Genomic DNA, 19,787 nt, shown 5'->3' with positions numbered 1-19,787 from the left:
CTTATTCAGCTGCTTTACACATTCCTCACTAAGGAGTTTAAATAAACAGTTATTACACAACACATTAGCACATATACAACACTTAATATTAATAAATGTACATTTGCTACACTCCAACTCAACTCTATTGTTGATTTATTTCCTCACCAGTGATGCGCAGTGGCTGCAGGTTGCTGAGCCATGTGTGAAAGACTGGTTCTCCTCTCTCTGCTCTGCACATATAAACTCCTGTGTGATTCACAGTAACAGGACTGAGAGTGTAGGAGCCTCCAGATCCTCTGCTGCTGTCTGAGAGGAGCGCTGTACTGTACCTGAGGGAACCCTGACTGTCTCTGGAGGGAACCTCTGTGTACCAGCTGAATGTCCAGCCTGTAGAGGAGCGTTTAACCTCACAGCTTAGAGTCACTGAGTCTCCTTCAGTCAGCCAGCGCAGTGGAGACACACTCACTACTGCCTCTGCTGCATCTGATGGACAACAAATGTAAAAATAAATAAATAAAATCATACAGAGTGGTAATCTTGTTATATATAATTAATGATAAGATAAAACAAACTCACACACTCACCTAATACAGTCAGTGTAACAGCATCACTGGTGTGTGAGGAGTGTGAGCCTCCTCTCTCTCTTCCTCTACAGGTGTATTTACCTGCATGAGATGTTTCAGCACTACTGATTCTGTACTCCTGTTCACTACTGACACCAGAACCATCTTTATTCCAGCTGTAGATCCAGTCAGAGTCCTCTTCATCCTGTATGTCACATCTGAGAGTGACAGTCTCTCCTCTGTACACCTGTTCATCAGGATTTATGGACACCACAGGTTTTGGGAGCGCTGTACAAAGATAATAAAATATTTCCTGAAATAATTAGTATGCTTTTGATTGATTGGTTTTCATGAGTGTAGAGAGTTTAGAAGATTTTGGAGAAGAATGTAACATTACGCATGTAAATGTTTTGGACAAGTTATAACCACATGCACCAAAAAGTCCAGCGTCTTCAACAGATCCTGATTCTAATCATTTGGTATTGTGTTAGATGTATTTATAGTAAAGTATTATTCAGATCTGTTTAATAAAATGAAAGGTGATTCATGACATCACATTTTATTCTGTATAATTCCATGTTTTGGTCATTGGTAAGGAAGCAGAGTGGAGCAAAAGAAAAAAAATCCTACAATTACTCGAGATCCTGATGTGATCTGGCTCCAGGTCTCTTATGTATGATTTCCAAAGTGATTAGTCAGCACTTATAGAGACGAAGCAGGTGATTTATTTACAGTGTAGCTTTAAGGCCTCTGGTATCAGACACACACTGTACATTCTTTCTATATTGATCGTAATTTAATATTCTGTAGTGAGTGTTTCAGCACTAATGTCTGTGTTTCAGTTACAGTTATAAACACCATCATGAGTCTGATTAACATGAGTGCTGTGTAATTATAATTTCCATCTTTCTACTACTATGAGATTTATTATCCCTACATAACACTGATATCTGATAGTCTGTATCTCTGATAACGGAGATTTTCGTCCTGATGAACACACACTCAGCGGTACTTTAACTTTTGCTCTACTGTTCATGAATGACAGGCTTTATAAATATCTAAAATATAATAAGAAATAACTTAAAACATGCAGTGAGAGAGTAGAAAGCATGACGTACCTCTAACTGTAACTGTAACTGTATCACTGAGCTCTGAGTCGTAGTTTCCTCTGCGTGCTTTACACTGATACACTGTTCCTCCTGCATTAGAGACTGTATCATGGAGTGTGTTGGTGTCTTCAGCTACTTGGACTCGATCTTTGTACCAGAGAAAAGTCCATCCATTAGACAGCAGATTACAGTTCAGAGTAACTCTGTCTCCAGTGTAGACGGAGCTCTGAGGATTCACTCTCACAGTCGGTTTGGGTTTTTCTGTTGATATGAAATGATGATGATATTAAAGTTTTCCTCTTTACAACATAAACAAGAGTTTTATCATCTTAATCAGATGATTTGTGTCTAATAATGCATTTATATTCAGCATTTGTTAAACAGTTACAGTTGTGCGACTTTATTACATGGACAACATGGTCTTATAATATCTGTCAGGAACCTCGAGTGGGCACGGAAGCAGGAGCGGGGGCAGGTGTAGAGCGTGGGATCGGGGAGTTCAAGAAACGTAGTCGTAAGACAGGCAAAGGTCAAGCGATCGGACGAACAACACAAACGGGGTCAGGCAGAGAGCGTAGTCGAAACCGGAAACAGGGGTCGAGGATCAGGAGAAGACTCACTAACTAGATCGGCTTGGTAACGCAGAGAAACGAGTAGACTGAACGTAGACTTCACATTGACTCTAGGTGAATGACATCCCTAAGTACTAGCGTGTGTGTGTGTGTGTGTGTGTGCGTGTGTGTGATTGGTGCCAGGTGTGTCTGATCAGAACTCCGGTCATGGTGAGCGCATGCGTGCATGAGAAGTGAGTGTTGCGTCTTGGGAAATTAAGTTCTGATCTGACTGAGCTGTGACAATATCATTACACTGTATATATACTGTACATGGAATTAATTGAATACATTTTTTCATAACTGAACAAACACACTGAAGTTTAAAAGTTTTTTTTTTTTTTCAAATGCACTTTATGAGTGGTGCATAAATACACACTCTTAATGAATTCATCTTCATCAGTGTGTTCACTATTATGAATGTTGAACACAGTGAATGTACAACTACACCATTCATCATTACTAGACACAGGATAAGTAACTAAACGTTGTTTTTTTTCCGGATCTGTGACATTTTAAATAAATCTTGTGACTTTAATCCACACTGTATGTAGTGATGTGATGCTGAAGTTAATAAATATTGGTGTGAGGAAGAGATTAACACACACACACACACACACCTGACACAGTGAGTGTAACAGTGTTGCTGGTCTCTGAGGTCTGAGAGTCGCTTCTTCTCCGTCCGCTGCAGGTGTATTTAGCGCTGAGAGACTCTACAGCAGTGAATGAATATTTCCTGTTCTCAGTGTAGGAGGATATTTGGACACCATCTTTATACCAGTTGTACATCCACTCAGTGTCTGCATGTCCTCGTATTTCACATGTGAAAGTGACTTCCTGTCCACTGAATATCTGTCCATCAGGCTGCAGAGTCAGAACGGCTTTTGGTCTCTCTGTACAGTTACAACAAATACATCAAATCAGTCAAACACACCCTTCTCTGACCATCTGATATTTAATCAGTGTGTTTTGTAATGATTATGTGTCTCAGTGCATGTTACAGGAGTGTAAGATCAGACATGTACCTATCACTGAGAGAGTCACTTCATTACTCCCTGTCGTGAACCCTCCATCAATAGACCCGTAACATCTGTATCTGTGACTCTGATCTGCTTTTATAGTGTAGTAATTTTCAGCAGATCTGTGACTATAAACACGATCTTTGTACCACTGGTACGGTCCATTTCCTCCTGAAATCCTACATGTGAGTGTAACCGTCTCTCCTCTGAATATTTGAGGTGAATTCGGCTCCACAGACAGAACTGCTGGAAAAATCAAAAAGCAAACACACACTGTCAATGTAAACAACTTACATTCTGCATGACAATGTACAAACAATCTTCTCCACCTTAATACAAATCCAACATGTACACAACATAGGCAATAAAATATGTATAAATCACCTTGAGCTTGTCCGACTCGGATAAGTGAAATAAGCACTAAAAAGGGAAGAGGAACAGAGAATATGATGTAACGCTGACTTGTTTCTTTAATTTAAGAAGACAAATGAGAACAATGTCATATACTGCAAAAAATCTGTATTTAGTTTCACTTCAGCTGTAAGAAATGCAATATATCGACCTGTTTCAGTAATGAATGGAGTTTAGATTATGCTTTTTAACCCATACTAATAATTCGATTATGCTTTAAGTAGTACTTCTAAATGTAGGTTACATATTGAATACACTTCATTAAGATATCCAGAAGTGAGTTATACATATTGATTACACGTCATAGATATTTTCTATATATATTTTCTATATATTTTCCTTAGAAGCTCTTATGACCAATCACATTTTATAGCTGAGATCAAAACCACTTCTTCCAGCATGACTTTTTAAAGAAAGTGATCTGTACATCAGACATAAATGGAGACAAGTCCAATACTTGTCTGATCTTTTTGGAAAAGGTGGATCAGAGAATTCCTTCCACTGCTCCAGGAATATCAGAAGTGGACGAAACCACACAGAAGCTTCGCTGTTGGTGATATTGTGATCATCATGGATCCAGCAGCTCCATGGGGTTCTTGGCTACCTGACAAAATATCTCAAACATATCCTGAAAGTAGAGGACTAATACGAACTGCACAACTGAAAACTAAAACAGGATTACTGGACAGACCTGTGATTAAAATCTGCCTGTTTTTAGAAGACACTGGGGACTGATCTCTAAAGTAAACATACACACATACATATTCCGGCTCCTTTGATAATTTAAAGGATTGTAGTTGCACACCAACAATTATGGGGTCGGTGTGTAGGAGCCATTGTAGATACAGGTGTATCTAAAAAATTTTAATATTGTGGAAAAGTTCTTTTTTTTCATTAATTTAATTCAAAAAGTGATACTTTCATATTTTCTAGATTCATTACACAAAGTGAAATATTTCAAGCCTTTTTTTCTTTTAATCTCAATGATTATGGCTTACATCTCATGGAAATCAAAAATCCAATATCTTAGAATATTAGAATAAAGAATTTATAATACAGAAACTCGACCGTCTGAAAAGTATGTTAATTTATGCACTCAATACTCGGTCAGGGCTTTAATGGTTTTGCACAAATTACTGCATCAATGCTCCGTGGCATGGAGGCGATCAGCCTGTGGCGCTGCTGAGGTGTTCTGGAGGCCCAGGTTGCTTTGATAGTGGCCTATAGCTCGTCTGTATTGTTGGGTCTGGTGTCTCTCATAGATTCTCTTTGGGGTTCAGGTCAGGCGAGTTGGCTGGCCAATCAAGCACAGTAACACCACGGTCAGTAAACCAGTTACTAGTAGTTTTGGCACTCTGGGCAGGTGCCAAGTCCTGCTGGAAGAGGAAATCAGCATCTCTATAAAGCTTGTCAGCAAATGGAAGCATGAAGTGCTCTAAAATCTCCTGGTAGGCATCGTATTGACTCTCGACTTGAGAAAACACAGTGGACCAACATCAGCAGATGACATGGCACCCCAAATCATCACTGACTGTGGAAACTTCACACTGGACTTTACACTGGACACAGTGGCCTCTCCACTCTTCCTCCAGACTCTGGGACCTTGATTTCCAAATGAAATATACAATTTACTGTCATCTTCCCATGATTGTGGATGTGTGTACTGAACCAGACTGAGAGATTAAAGGCTCAGGAAACTTTTGCAGGTGTTTTGAGTTAATTATCTGATTATAGCTATTCTCAGGTCTCATTACTGCGTTTTAAATTCTTTATTATAATATTTTGTGATTTTTGATTTCCATGAGCTGTAAACCAAAATCATTGAGATTAAAACAAACAAACAAAAAAGGCTTGAAATATGTCACTTCGAGTGTAATGAATCTAGAATATACATATTAAATTATGGCAAAAATGGTTTTCTTTATGGAAATTGAAAGATGTTTATAGGTTTGCAGAACGTTCCCCTAATGTTCTCTTAATGCTCCCATGATGTTTTCTTAATGTCCCCATAATTTCATGAATGAGAATTGAAAACTACTCAAAGTGAATGAGTAATCTGAGTAAACTTTCATAATCTGTTTGTAAAAACCTTGCTGATGGACCTACTTGATATAAATCACAATTCCCTACTCAGTGGTACAGGTAGTAAAACTTGAGGTAAAGTTCTCCAGTTCTCCAGCTCAACGTTCTCAACTCAGCTAGTAGCCTATTTTTTATTGAAGGCTGTGGTAATTTACCTGTCTGTAGGTAAATTAGGACTTGTAGGACTTGTAATGTATGACTTGATCAGATAAAAAGTTGGATTTATCATAAAACTTGCCTCAGGTGTTTTCATTGTTTGCAGGACTACCAGACCATAAAATATAAAACCATTTGGCTCTCTAACACGAGACTAGGCTAGTTTGGTGTCAAGCTAAGCTAACTAAGCTATCATCGTATGGGTTTAGCTGCTACAGAGCCATGCAGAGTACATTATCTGTCCTTGTGTTCTGCTCATATCATGTTCACGTAAACTGTAACTCATACAGACATTTACACATCACAGGATGTTAGTGATTCTGTTTCAGTGACTTTACTGGTTAAAAATAAATAAAAATCAGTGTATAGTATATCCATTTTTCCCCTCACACTGACTGTGTGAGATGGCTTTGGGCAGAATTCAGAGCTGTCAGCAAATATTTCCACGTATTTTCCTGTAAACCTTGTCTGATTGGTCTCACCTCCATTTACTGAAGATAAAATTACAACACTTCAGTATTTTACTGATGTTCAGTTACATATTGACAAACTGCTCACTAGGTGAATTATTCACTACTGAGTGATTTGGGGCTAAACAAAAAATCTTTGGGACTATAGCCCCGAATGCCCAGGCCAGGTACTCTTTCTTGTGGGTGGGTCAGTGGGGTGGTGGCGAGGGCGCTGGTGTCGCCCTAAGGACTGCCTGGTTCACCTATGTCTAGAAACGGCCCTGTCGCATACCATGACAGTACGTACTGCATTAGATTCAGTACCTACAGCTCGTTGATACAGTACGTAGCCAATTCCATTACATTATGGGATAGTGCAGTATCCACAGTGTCCACTGGATCCATACTGCAGAATCAGAAGGTCATCCGGGTATTTCTCGCCTACTGTTGATGAATACTGAGAATTCTGACATGCTACTACTTTGGTGTACTGCTTTTCTCCTACTGTGTAGTAGGGTAGTAGGGATATTCAGCCTATAGTAGTACGCCAAAAGTAATAGCACTGGACACTGTGATATCCCATAATGCAGTGGTTCTCAACCAGGGGCTCCACTGGGGAGGCGGGAAGAGATCGGAAGGGAGGTGCAAAAAAAAACACAGACCGGGCATCAGTTGTGTACTCTGTGTATTTTATTGCTTTTCAAATATACTGAGCATAAATGAAAAACTCAGTCTTTTCTCTCCCTCTGTATTTTCTCTTTTCTGGGTACAGATGGAGTTTAGCTGCCTTTTATCTAGCTGTCACTGCAGACCAGTGTTGCCAACTTAGTGACTTTTCAGACCCCTTTAGCAACATTCTTTTTGCAAAAAAATATGCACCTAGTGACAAATTTAGCGACTTTTTGGAAAAACCTTAGCAACTTTCCATTTGTGGCCAGTACTGTCCTGCAAGCACGAGGTCTTGCTTTCATGCTGCACTCACACCTCCCTCTGAATCTGCTCTGTTCAGTGAGGGTCTGAGAGCCAGAGATTTAACAATGTCATGGATAACGAGACACGCCCTTCTTCCCAATGTGAATGTTTTTAGAATGCGAGACAACTGGAATGCAACATGTTTTACATAGTTCTCTTGTTCAAAGTATTCATAGTGTTCAGGAACACTTTATATCATTCATGTTCAATACCTGTCCATTATATAGCTTTATAAATGTCATAAAAGTTATGAAAAGTAATAAAAGAGTACAAAAACACAAAAGCAAAAATAAATGTATCTATCTATTTATCAAAAACATATTATAGATTATGAATGTATATATATATATATATATATATATATATATATATATATATATATATAAACACACACACACACACACACACACACACACACACACACACACACACACACACACACACACACACAAGATATGGGATTCTTGGGGGGGCTTTAGTTACAAAAGGTTGAGAACCTCTGCCATAATGCAACAAGATAGGCACTGAAGAGCTGTCAGAATTGGCACCAAGTAGTATTTCCCGTTTGTATTCATTACTACTAATTACTACTAATTCATTACTACCAATCAGTACTGTACTGTATCAATGACCCAGCAGTAGGTACTGAATCTAATGTAGCAGGTACTGAATCTAATGTAGCAGGTACTGAATCAAATGCAATAGGTACTGAATCAAATGCAATAGGTACTGAATCAAATGCAATAGGTACTGAATCAAATGCAGTAGGTACTGAATCTAATGCAGTAGACCTGTCACAGAATGCCTTTTCGGATGCAGCTGCAGTTCTTATCACACGCTCACGCACAACTTATCAACACTATCTTTTATTTATTTATTTAAAAGTAACAACATAACACTCTGATCATGTACTCTTCCTTTCATACCTTATAAGAAACAGAAAATGTTCATCCATGATAAAAGCCCACAAAAATATCATGAACCAAAATCTGATTCATGCTCAGAAAAAACTCCACGTCACCTCAGACACTCTACAACCCCAAATAACACACATATACTGAAGATGGTAGATTTTAGATTCTACACATATGCACTAAAGTGAACCAAAAGGTCACTGCAGTCTGTAGTGTGATTAGATTAGATTAGATTAGATTGAATTGGATAAGAACCACTAGGTACTGCGTGTTGTAACACACATGTGCAACTGCAAGCACAGTACATCACTGTTATCCATCTATGGTTAGGGTTGGGGTTAGTGTTAAAGTTAGAACATCCAGTACGTAGTATATCTAATCTAATGTCATTACACTACAGGCTGCAGTGAGGACACACCCAATTAACAGCAATCCACATAAACTATGCTGAAAATAATAAATATTTAGTCCCCTCTGACACCATTGGAACAGCAGGCCAAGTTATTGTTATTGCTGTAGACTGAAGACATCTGGGTTTGAGATCAAAAGATGAAAAAGAGAAGAGAGGTTAGAATTTCAGCTTCTCTTTCCTGGTATTTATATGTAGACGTGTTAAACGACATAGAACATAGCACATTTCTTTCAGACCACCCAATTGGTAGATACTAGGAAATAAAAGCTGAAATCCTAAACTCTTGTCTCATATCCATCTTTTGATCGCAAACCCAAATGTCTTTGGTGTACAGCAGAAACAAATGAATAGGCCTTGCCGTTCCAATAGTTTCAGAGGGGACTGTACTGTACGCTGCCACTGATATCATTATTCACGCAACTAATTAACACTATTCTACATATAAATGTAACCCTTACCTTAACCTCAGTAACCAAATAATTAAAAAAAAAGTTCTCACAAGGGCTCAACTTGTTGTGGATAAAAATGACATGAAATAAACACGAGGGAGATTGAGTATGAGTAAAAATGTAATTTTATTGGTAATTCACAGGACGGGTGGGTGCGTAGTCTGGAGGAGAGTAAGAGGGGGAGGAAAATGGGGTGCGTCCTGGGGACATGGGGAAATCAGGGTGGGTGAAGTGAGCGGACCACTGAGAGTCGGGCGGACTGGTGGGTGAGAAGAGGGACGGATGGTCGGGGCCCGGATCGGAGAAGACAACATCATCATCCTCGGATTGGAAGCTGGAGGGGGGTTCTGGGTCTGACTGTGTAGAAGCGTCAACACGCACGTTCGTGGGGCAGATTCTGTACCGAAGAAGAGGGGGGAACCCCGGATCTCCATTCTTAGGGGGGGTGCTGCGAAGATAGTTAAGTAGCATCATGATATCAGCAGTGAGATGCACAAGCTGGTAATGAGTGTCCAGATCCAGGTCCAAATCCTGATCCAGGTCCAGTAACGGAGAGAGAGGGGACTGACGACGGGCACCGGCACCTAGACACATAGAAGCGGGATTAGGCGGATTGGAATTACGAGCAATTTAAGAGCAGTAATAGTAAAAAAGTCAAAAAGAAATGTACGAGCTGAGGAGTGCTAAAAACACACACACTCTCTTCCTCATACACACACATGAATAACTTTAATAGAATCTTATAGTAATAGAGAAACTCTATAAAAAACAGAATAGTAGGATATGCAGGACAGTAGAACTGTAATGATATTAAGAAGTTGGAAGTACAGTAAACCGCTTTTCAAGTAGTATAAATATATATAAACTAAGAAATATAGTGCAAATATGAAAATAAATTATAAATGAGAAGTACAGGAAAAAAAGGAAAATATAACTTACTCATGATTCAGATGGTGAAGATTCTCGTCTCGCAAGGAAAGCCTTAATTTTTAGAGAACCATGAAGAAAGCCAGTTATAAGGGTGGCTGCCCCCCCCCTCGAGATAACGATAAGACCAAGGTCCCTCCCGGTTGTTTAGTCGTCTTGCTTACGTCATTTTTTTAACCTAGGGAAATGGGAATCTTGGTTTTTGAAAACCTAGGTAAAAGAGAACCCTGGTTTTTGAAAACCTAGGTAAAAGAGAACCCTGGTTTTTGAAAACCTAGGTAAATAGAAACACTGGGTTTTTGTTTCCTGGGTTGTTGGAAATGCCTGGGTTCTGATTTTATGTGTAAAGTAAAACCCCTGGTTTCAATTCTATGGGTAAGTGAAATAGGCCTTTTCTGGAAACCTATGGGTTATCTAGTGTGTAAATACAGTATAAATACTGGAGCTTAAGCTCAGGGTATGGGGGATCACTTTTGAGAATTCTCATCGGTGTGGATCTCGTGTGGTGGAACAATAAAGCTGGACCCTTGCTTCTTCTCACTCACGGCTGGTGTGTTTTTTCTATCTCCAACTGGGCTCAGAGGTAGATGTGAGTATTGGCTTCTAAGTTGAGTTTTAAATGTTTTTGGGTAATAGGCTAAATTTGAGCCAACAAACTCAAATGAACTAACTCACACGACTGATAAGGATGTACACTGATCCAACAATCATATCAGAGACTCTTACGAAAATGTTCTAATCACATGTTAACCTCATCACACAGGACATTAGACTTCATCTGAACATATTGTTTTAAGCCACCACTCACTCTAATGAAGACACAAAGAAAACATTTACTCACAGATCATCACACGGAGTGGACGGAGCTCCATCCTGTCACTCTGATGAAGGACTGACTGATCAGTGGTCTGTGTTAAAGACACTACACTTCCTGTGTTCTTACACACAGAGAGAAAGTGAGAAAGACTTCCGTTCTGGTCAAAGTTGATGTGCTCTTTTCAGGTGAACCCAGAAATTATAACAACAATTTGCAGAACATAACTTTATTCAACTCCTGAGCTTGTACAGTTCCTCTGCTACTTCACTCAGGTTCATGACTGATCTCAACAAGACATCCAGTGGACCTTTCTGTAAAGCTTTTTATCTCGTTTGATTGAGCAAGCAAGCTAACTCTTTTAAAAGAACGAGGTCTTTCCTAAATCAAGAAATTTTTCTATTCTGTCAGATTTACTTCAGGTTTTGGGTTTGATGCATTCCATAAAGATCAGAAAAGTTCTCTGGACTTGATGTCAGAACCTCCTATGAAGCTGGGAGGCAGGGTTTCTGCTAGTCACAAAATGGGGTTCTTAAATCTACAACCTAGATGTGATCAGTGAAAGGGATTCTAAAATTTAGATTTTTCCAATAAATCTGTGTGTATTTTCATCCATTATATTTGGATAATAATAATAATAATAATAATAATAATAATAATAATAATAATTCCTTAGATCAGTGTAAGGCTTTTCTAGGCACTCAAAGTGTTTTGTATTGTATTGGGGGGGGGGGGGGGGGTGCCTCCTCAACCTCTACCAGTGTGTAGCATCCACCTGGATACACCAGAACACCCAATACACCCAGAACACCCAGAACAGCCAGACCAGCCAGCTATTGGTGGAGAGGAGAGTGATGTATCCAATTCAGGGATGGGGATTATTAGGGCGCCATGATGGGGGCCAATGGAGGAATTTCACCAGGACACCAGGGTTATACAGAAAAATAAGTGTTCTGGGATTTTAATGACCATAGGACCTTGGTTTAATGTCTCATCCCAAAGACTGTGCATTAGGACCCACACTGAGCACCCCACAGAGTGAGCACCCCATGCTCTCTTTGCTGCTTCCAGCAGCAAGCTTAGTTTTCCCAAGAGAGTCTTCCGTGAAGGTAATGGCCAAACTCAATCCTGCTTAACTGCAGTGGGAAACCAGACGAGATCTACAGGGGGACATGGTTCGAGCAAATGATAAGATAACAATCTGTAAAGCTTCATGTGAAAGTAGGAGGTGTTTTTCTGGAGATGAACAAGTACTGAGTAATGCTGATGACAGGTACTGAATAAATAGGCTTGAGAAATAAAATGCTATTGAAATCTAAAAAAGTTTTAAATGAAAACAAATTAAATGGAAAAAGTGAAAAGAGTCTGATATGTACTCTGGTAAAAGTCTGGAAAAGCATCATAAAAGAAGGAATTAATAATTTGGTGGTGTCAGTGAGCTGCAGGCTTGATGAAGTTATTGCAAGCAAGAGATATGCAACCAAACATTAAGTGTTATTTACTTCAGTTTACTTCAACTTATCTGTTACTTCACTTTTGCTCACCTAAAAATTGTTTGGTCTGATACAAAAGGTTCTATGTTTTATGATGTTTAACACCAAGATGTAAATACCAAGAAATAAAAACTCTAAACTCTTGTCTCATATCCATCTTTTGATATTAAATCCAAAGGTCTACAGGTGTACAGCAGAAACAAATGAATTGGCCTTGCTGTTCCAATAGTTTCAGAGGGGACTGTATGTACTAATCCCATAAACAAGTGTTTAGATCTTTTATATTTATTAATCCCCATAGTCAATGTGTGTTTAGATCTTTTATATTTATTAATCCCCATCACTAATTCATGTTTAGGTCTTTAATGTATGCTGCAGTGACATCTAGCATTATGTTCATCTTTTATTATTAGCTCAGCTCACTGAGTGCTGTTAGTGTTTACCACAGAAACTAGAGTGAGAACATGCAGGTGTGACTGTTTTAATTTTGGCATTACTGAGAATTTGAATGGCAGCATTTCCTCATTTCTCACACAGCTCAACTACAATATAAACCAAACCACAATAATGTTTCATGTCTTAACTGCTAATCATTTAAACTGTGTAATCATTAAAATCATTTAAAATCACATATCTGCTGACGAACAAATAAGAACAAATAAACTCTTTGTGTAGTAACGTCAATTAATCACAACATTCATTGCTAGATATAAATAGTTATTTTTTAATGTAAATCAGATCTGAAATGACTGACGTGAGATAATGTGCAGTTGTGTACAGTTTTCAGATAAGACTACACAATGAAGCCGGAAGTCTTAAACTGTATCACTGCTGCCATTTGCAAAAACATTATCTTCATAGATTAGAGTCTGCACATCTGGAGCTCGGCGGTGCTGTTTGAACCTACTGGCTCTACAAGGTACTGCAAGTAAAAACATGATATACACTGCCCTCCACTAATATTGGCACCCTTGGTAAATATGAGCAAAGTAGGCTGTGAAAAACCTTTATATTTTATTCAAAAAAATTCACAAAAATTCTCTGGATATCATGTAAAAATATCATGCAAAAAGGAACTCGCTTATCTCCCGACAGAGCTCTCGAAATCTCTGCAGGTATTTACCCCTACTAAACCATCTCACGTCAGTGTGTAGCAGGAGCTCAGAGTGGTCGCAGTCTGCCTTCTCCAGATGCGCACGAACAGCTGTATTTGAAGTGATCTAGCACGTATACAACAGGCGATCTTTGTTGTCACATCCACGATCTCTTTCACGTTCAGCATTTTTGCGCATAAGGCTTGTTGGTGTATTATGCAGTGGTAGTTCAGGAAGTCAGGGAAAGCATCGTCTTCCCTGCACTTGGCGATGAATCCATTTGCGCTGCTCAACCATTGCGGGCGCACCGTCCGTGGTGACTGATATCAGTTTGCACACTGGGAGCTGGGTTTCGTCAATGAAGTCTTTACAAGACTGAAAAATGTCCTCTCCCCGCGTGTCTTCTTTCATGGGCAGCATCGTTAACAACTCTTCTTTTGCAGTCCTGTCTGTAAACAACATCCGAATAAAAACGCACAACTGGGCTGTATCACTTCCGTCCGTAGACTCGTCCGATTGCAGTGAGAAACACGCGCCGTCTGTGATGTCCTTCCAAAGCTGTTGTGTCAAATCCTCGGCCATGACTTCACAGCGCCGTGGAACTGTACTTCTTGATAGCTGGAGAGCTCTGATTGAAGATAATACTTCGGTTTTGTTTTTAAAGTCCCGAAACAACGAGTCAGCTGCGTCTACGAATGCCTCTTTTATCACCTCTCCGTCTTGGGATGACTTCTTGTGTTTAATGATGGAGTGACTCACCCGGAACGACGCTTCGGTGGCGCCTTAGCATTTGAAGTCAGTCGTGAGAATCGTAGTTTTTATGAACAGTCCTAAAGTGCCGCTCCACATCCCCCTTTTTGGGAATAGCAATGGTAGCTTGGCAGATCAGACAAACGCACTTCGAATATGACATCGTGAAAAAAATCATCCTCCCATTCCGCATGGAAGTGATGAGTCTTCGGTTTCTTGCTTGATCCCGCTACCTCTCTCATTTTGTACCCTTTCTTCAGGAGGAATAAATCGGAAAGTTAACTCAGTGATTTCGCTCGATAGCCTTTAGCGCTGGCGCGTTTGATCGCACACGCATGGTGAGAGAAAAGACGAGATCTCAGACTGGCTGCCCTCTACATCATCCATAACATCTATTTTTATTTTAATGGAGATCTACCAGCACTTCCTTTGAGATCGACCGGACGTATTGGGCACCCTGCTCTACCCCTTTTATTTATTACAGTATTTGGTGAGATGAACTTGACTGGTTTATATCTGTGTGAAGCTGCTTCATTCACAATAATATTATATTCTCTTTTTCTTATTTCATTATTCATTACAAGTCATCTGGACCTCCCATAGAAGTTTGTGTGACAGAAGACAAGACAGCACTCACACTCCGCCCATCTAGTTAACTTCACATCATCTCCCCACACACGCAGTAGTTTAGTCATTGTCTAGACTGCACACGTGGGTCTGCGCTACAGCTCCATTTCACACACACACACACACACACACACACACACACACACACACACACAGGTTTTTATCACACATTACTTCTCCCTGCTGATCCACATCCCCAATAATCACACTACACACACCAGATAAGTTTAAAACAGAACATCTTCATTGACGTGTCTGTATATTTGTTTAGTCTGTCTTTGTTTGTGCTGTAGATTGTCCGCGTCCGTCTTCCGGGTCCAGTCCGCCGAGACTACAGCAAGAGGGAGGAGATAAACTCCTGTCCTATTTCTGCACCAGTGTTTATGTGTCTGGGGGAAAAGGGGGACTTTTATTGAAATGAACATGAGGAAGGTGGTTAATATGTGTGTATGTTCACATTGTGATCATATTATATGTTCATATCTATATGTTTATGATGATGTATACTTATCTTTATGTGTGAGGTTGTTGTGTTCATACTTACCTGATATTTATTCTTTATAATGGTTCATGCCGAATGGGCGGGGCTTCAGCTTTATAAGTGTGCCACTACCCTACATGCGGGGGCTGATGGAAAGTCCGATTCATTTCCGCGAACCGGTTCTTTCGGACAGTTTGTTTCAATGAACCGGTTCATCGGTTCCTTTAACGCAGTGGTCGGGAACCTATGGCTCGCGAGCCAGATGTGGCTCTTTTAATGGCTGCATCTGGCTCGCAGACAAATCTTTAATAATAAAAAAAATAATAATAATAACGTTAAAAATATAAAACGTTCTCATGTATTTCAATACATTCATTTGCTACCGCTCATGTTCATGGTTGCGGGTGGCTGGAGCCAATCACAGCTGTCCTCCGGGACAACACCAATTTTTTATTGGATAATGCGTAACGCACACGGGTCGTTGTGAGGTCAGGAAGTAAACTTCCCTCCTTTTAATCAAGTAGTCAGCTAGCTAATTGCAGAAACCCTTTTATCGAAGAAGATGTCTAAAAGAAAAAAGATGAGTATCGTACTTTTCAGCAGGAATGGACAGAGGAATTCGCCTTTGTGGAGAGAGCAGCTTCTGCAGTGTGTCTAATATGCAATGATGAAATTGCATCGATGAAACGGTCAAATATAAAGCAGCACTTCGACACACGCCATACTACACAGCGGCTTCACATCTAATCTCCTGCAGTCATTCAAAGCGCGCTTTGGAGAATTTCGTGAGCGCACTCGTCTTTTTAAGTTCATCACCCATCCACACGAGTGTGCAGTGGACAGGCCGACCTGAGTTACAGCCCCGGTGTCTCCGTCAGAGATCCTGAGCTACAAGCTGCTGACCTGAAGGCCTCAGACATGTGGGTGAATAAGTTCAAGTCACTGGATGAAGATTTGGGAAGACTTGCACGACAGCAAGCAGAGTTGGCGAGCAAACACAAGTGGGGAGAAATGAAAAAACTTCAACCCGCGGACCAGCTGATTGTCAAAACTTGGAAGGCGCTTCCCGTCACATAGCACACACTGCAGCGTGTGAGTATTGCTGTACTGACCATGTTTGGCTCTACGTATGCATGTGAGCAGTCTTTCTCACATCTAAAGAACATTAAGAACAACCTACGATCACGTTTAACGGATGGAAGTCTCAACACCTGCATGAAGCTTAACCTCACCACGTATCAACCAGACTACAAAGCCATCAGCAAAACCCTGCAGCACCAGAAGTCACATTAATGCCAAGAAGTACTTTATTCATCATTGGTAAGAAACAGCACAACAACGTTATTAAAAAGAATTCAGAGACTTATTGTACTTTAAAAGTGTTGGTCTTACATGAAATGCACACATTTACTTGTATTTAGTTTTAAACATATTGTATGGCTCACGGAATTACATTTTAAAATATGTGGCGTTCATGGCTCTCTCAGCCAAAAAGGTTCCCGACACCTGCTTTAACATCATCAAGCAATGGCGTAGTGCATGTGTCTGTCATGTTGTATCAATGAAACCTTCAAATAAAGTCATTTGTGTGAACGCATATTGCTGATTATTGCCTTTTATTCACTTAAGTTAATGGTGTTCGTGGTCACAGTTTAATTTGCCGATCCTTCGTGTAAGATTCGACTGACCAGTATTGAGTAGCCTACATCTTGGACAAGTCTCCTCCATTAAAGTTTTACACCTACAGCATACATAACACACACTGATGTACAAACACAGATATGTTCTACATGTCTAAAGTATAAGGAAAGAATAAACTAGTCTTATAAACTCCATGATTTAGCTTAACAACTTAAAATATAATCTGCATACACAATAAGCTATAATAAAATTCATTTATATTTCTTGATAGAAAGGATTTTACATATTTTAATAAGAATGTTTTTAATAAAACTAGCCATAAGTATAATTCCAATACGTTTTGTTTGTTATTAAATAAATTTACATTTCACATCAGGCTCGTTCAAGTCATGTGCATAGTGTCAGCAACTCACTCGTCTGAATCCTCGCTGATCCTCTGCAAACCTCGACAGTTAGTTGAACCGGCTCATACGGTTCTTTTTGAGTCGGACATGCTGTGGAGCGTGCTACTACAGCTGTGCATCTTGCGTCATCAACCCGGAATTAAAGTTAGATTCAGTTTGATTTTGTGAACCACCTTAACTGATTACTTCTGGAGAATCAGCTCAAAAGAACAGTTCATTCAAGAACTGGCCATCACTACATGCAGGGGTTAGTTTGCTGGTCCATGTGGAGTTAGATGTGAGAGTAGTGTAGTCAAAAGTATTAATATTGTGAACTTTTTTGAAAAAAGCAATCCAGTCTAATTATAAAATTATTATATAATTATAGTCAAGATATATATTTTATCAATATTAATTTATTTTCACCATCATGTAAATATTTTTTTCTTCATTTAGCCTGAGAATGTGAAATGATGGATCAGCAGTGCAAAATCAGTTTAGCACCTCCTCTCTCTTTCTCACTGTTTAACTCACACTGCTGAGAAAAGCAAAACACCACAACCGCTTTAAAGCCCAGTGATGATCAGAGTGGGAAATGTTGACTCAGTCTGACAGTCACAGACAATTCAACATAATGGCAGTATGTAAAACTGAACTCTAAAGATAAATTGAACTTTGAGACGTGTGTAAAATGTTTCCATAGCATCAAAAAATGAGAAGCTAAATATAGATAATTTGTGGTTCAGTGACACATTTTAAGTTTTGTCTCAGCTAATGTTAACACTGTCTATTATAACCGATTCATACGATTGGCATTAAATGAGCTAGCTAACATCCATCCCATCCCAAAACAGTGGGCGTGAATAACCCGACACATGTGGACATTGCCTTTGGCAACTTTTAGCAAGTGTAGGCAGTGTGTATTATGATAAGTTTAGTCGTACAGTTGCAATCAAAATTATTCAACCCCCATTGCAAATCAGGTTTATTGTCAAAATTTACAGACTTTCAACTGTTTGCAATGAACACATCAAACAAAAGCAATTGAAATAGTTCAACACAATGAATGCATCAAGTGGTTTACCCAAATTCAACTGAAAATGCAACTTATAATGACTTCTCCAGTCTCAAAATTATTCAACCCCTTCATGGCATTTTTGTACTTAGTAGAGCACGCTTTTGCTGTTATGACCTGCTGATAATGAGATGCAGAGCTTCTGCCAGCGGTCCTGAGGAATCTCAGCCCATTCCTCATGAGCAGTGGCCTCTAGTTCAGTAATGTTCTTGGATTTATATTATATATCAATCCTGCATGGAAAGAACTGTTATTCACAGTTTAGTAAATCCGACTACGCCACCCTGGGGAAGAACCAGGGAAATACTCCCAAATAAGTTTTACCGACTGAAGGCAAAGAACATGAGAGTGAGACATGAGTATCAATAAAAGCTACATTTTATTATCACACTTAAGCATCATTAAAACTTATAAATATAAAGTCGCTCTCCCATGAAGCATAATAAGAATTTTAAAACTAAGCAATTCTCCAGGCCCAGGCTTGGTGGGAACAACGCAGGCCAGCTACTTCCTGGGAGGTCATCCAAACCCACCTTAATTAAAACCAAATCATTAAACACTACCTACACCACAAGGAAGTTGTTGTGCCGGGACACTGAGCACGCTGTGAAGCACACACCACTGAATGACAGCAGCTAGCTTCCCCTGTCCACCAAGACTCACTGGCTCCTGGAGAGAAAGAAAAACACCAATTAACCCAGAATTACACAATACACTAAACAATAAGCAAAGAAAGAAAAACTAAAATATTACAGACACTGTGATGTGGTGGCTAGAACACTCAGGCCCACTGACACCACCACATGAAATAGAGGCAGTTAAACAGCTCCTAAACAGAACCAGAATGATTGTTAACAGTAAATACAATGAAAAGTATAGCCACTATAGTGTGGAGACAATAGGACAAAGCCACAACATACACCCCATCAATAGTGTCACATGTAGCGTCTTCAGCTAGGGATTTGTCTTAGAGGAGATTTAGATGCTCAACTCCCCACTCTCACCTCAACACAAATATCAGAGTCAAACTAAATCTACCAAGTCCCAGTGTGAAAAAGGGAGAGGTGCACTTACTATTGGGTTGAACAAACACCAAACACGAGGTTGTATGATTACGCACGCGCGGCTAATGTTACCGTCACTGAACGCACGCGCGGCTAATGTTACTATCACTGAACGCACGCGCGGCTAATGTTACTATCACTGAACGCACGCGCCACCAGCGCCGCTCCAAAACTATAATAAACAAATTAGCCTTGAGATGTTCACCTCATTACACCCTGAGCAAAGCCTCAACGTACCTGAACTGAACCGGGAACTGAACCGGGAACTGAAACTGAACCGGAAATGCCGGGGAGCGAGGAACTCTGAAT

At 39.8% G+C, this 19,787-nt stretch overlaps 1 protein-coding gene and 1 long non-coding RNA gene across 3 annotated transcripts; both read right to left on the bottom strand.

Annotated features, from left to right (window-relative positions):
* Positions 1-237: 237 nt before the first annotated feature.
* Positions 238-3,891, bottom strand: LOC128632992 (B-cell receptor CD22-like). The gene is made up of 7 exons (XM_053681438.1): positions 3,888-3,891; positions 3,669-3,704; positions 3,291-3,527; positions 2,886-3,158; positions 1,664-1,915; positions 577-833; positions 238-369 (listed from the first exon to the last, which is right to left on the bottom strand). Exons 1-7 carry the CDS (start codon positions 3,889-3,891, stop codon positions 238-240), a joined length of 1,191 nt encoding a protein of 396 aa, XP_053537413.1.
* Positions 3,892-18,774: 14,883 nt separating this feature from the next.
* On the bottom strand, positions 18,775-19,783 carry LOC128632949 (uncharacterized). 2 transcript variants are annotated; one of them, XR_008396629.1, is made up of 2 exons: positions 19,716-19,783; positions 18,775-19,243 (listed from the first exon to the last, which is right to left on the bottom strand). It is a non-coding gene; the product is annotated as an uncharacterized LOC128632949 (long non-coding RNA). The 2 variants fall into 2 exon arrangements; XR_008396628.1 differs by lacking the exon at positions 19,716-19,783 and adding an exon at positions 19,489-19,606.
* Positions 19,784-19,787: the final 4 nt, after the last annotated feature.

This window comes from Ictalurus punctatus, chromosome 7, assembly GCF_001660625.3.
Source record: "Ictalurus punctatus breed USDA103 chromosome 7, Coco_2.0, whole genome shotgun sequence".
Taxonomy (NCBI): domain Eukaryota; kingdom Metazoa; phylum Chordata; class Actinopteri; order Siluriformes; family Ictaluridae; genus Ictalurus; species Ictalurus punctatus.
This window is presented reverse-complemented; position numbering and strand designations above follow the sequence as displayed.

Excerpts from the sequence above, each read along its gene's own strand:
- LOC128632992 (XM_053681438.1), bottom strand. Across the intron at positions 3,159-3,290 it reads AGTGACTCTCTCAGTGATAG|AGAGACCAAAAGCCGTTCTG; the intron begins GTACATGTCTGA and ends GTAACTGTACAG. Across the intron at positions 834-1,663 it reads AGTTACAGTTACAGTTAGAG|CGCTCCCAAAACCTGTGGTG; the intron begins GTACGTCATGCT and ends ATCTTTGTACAG.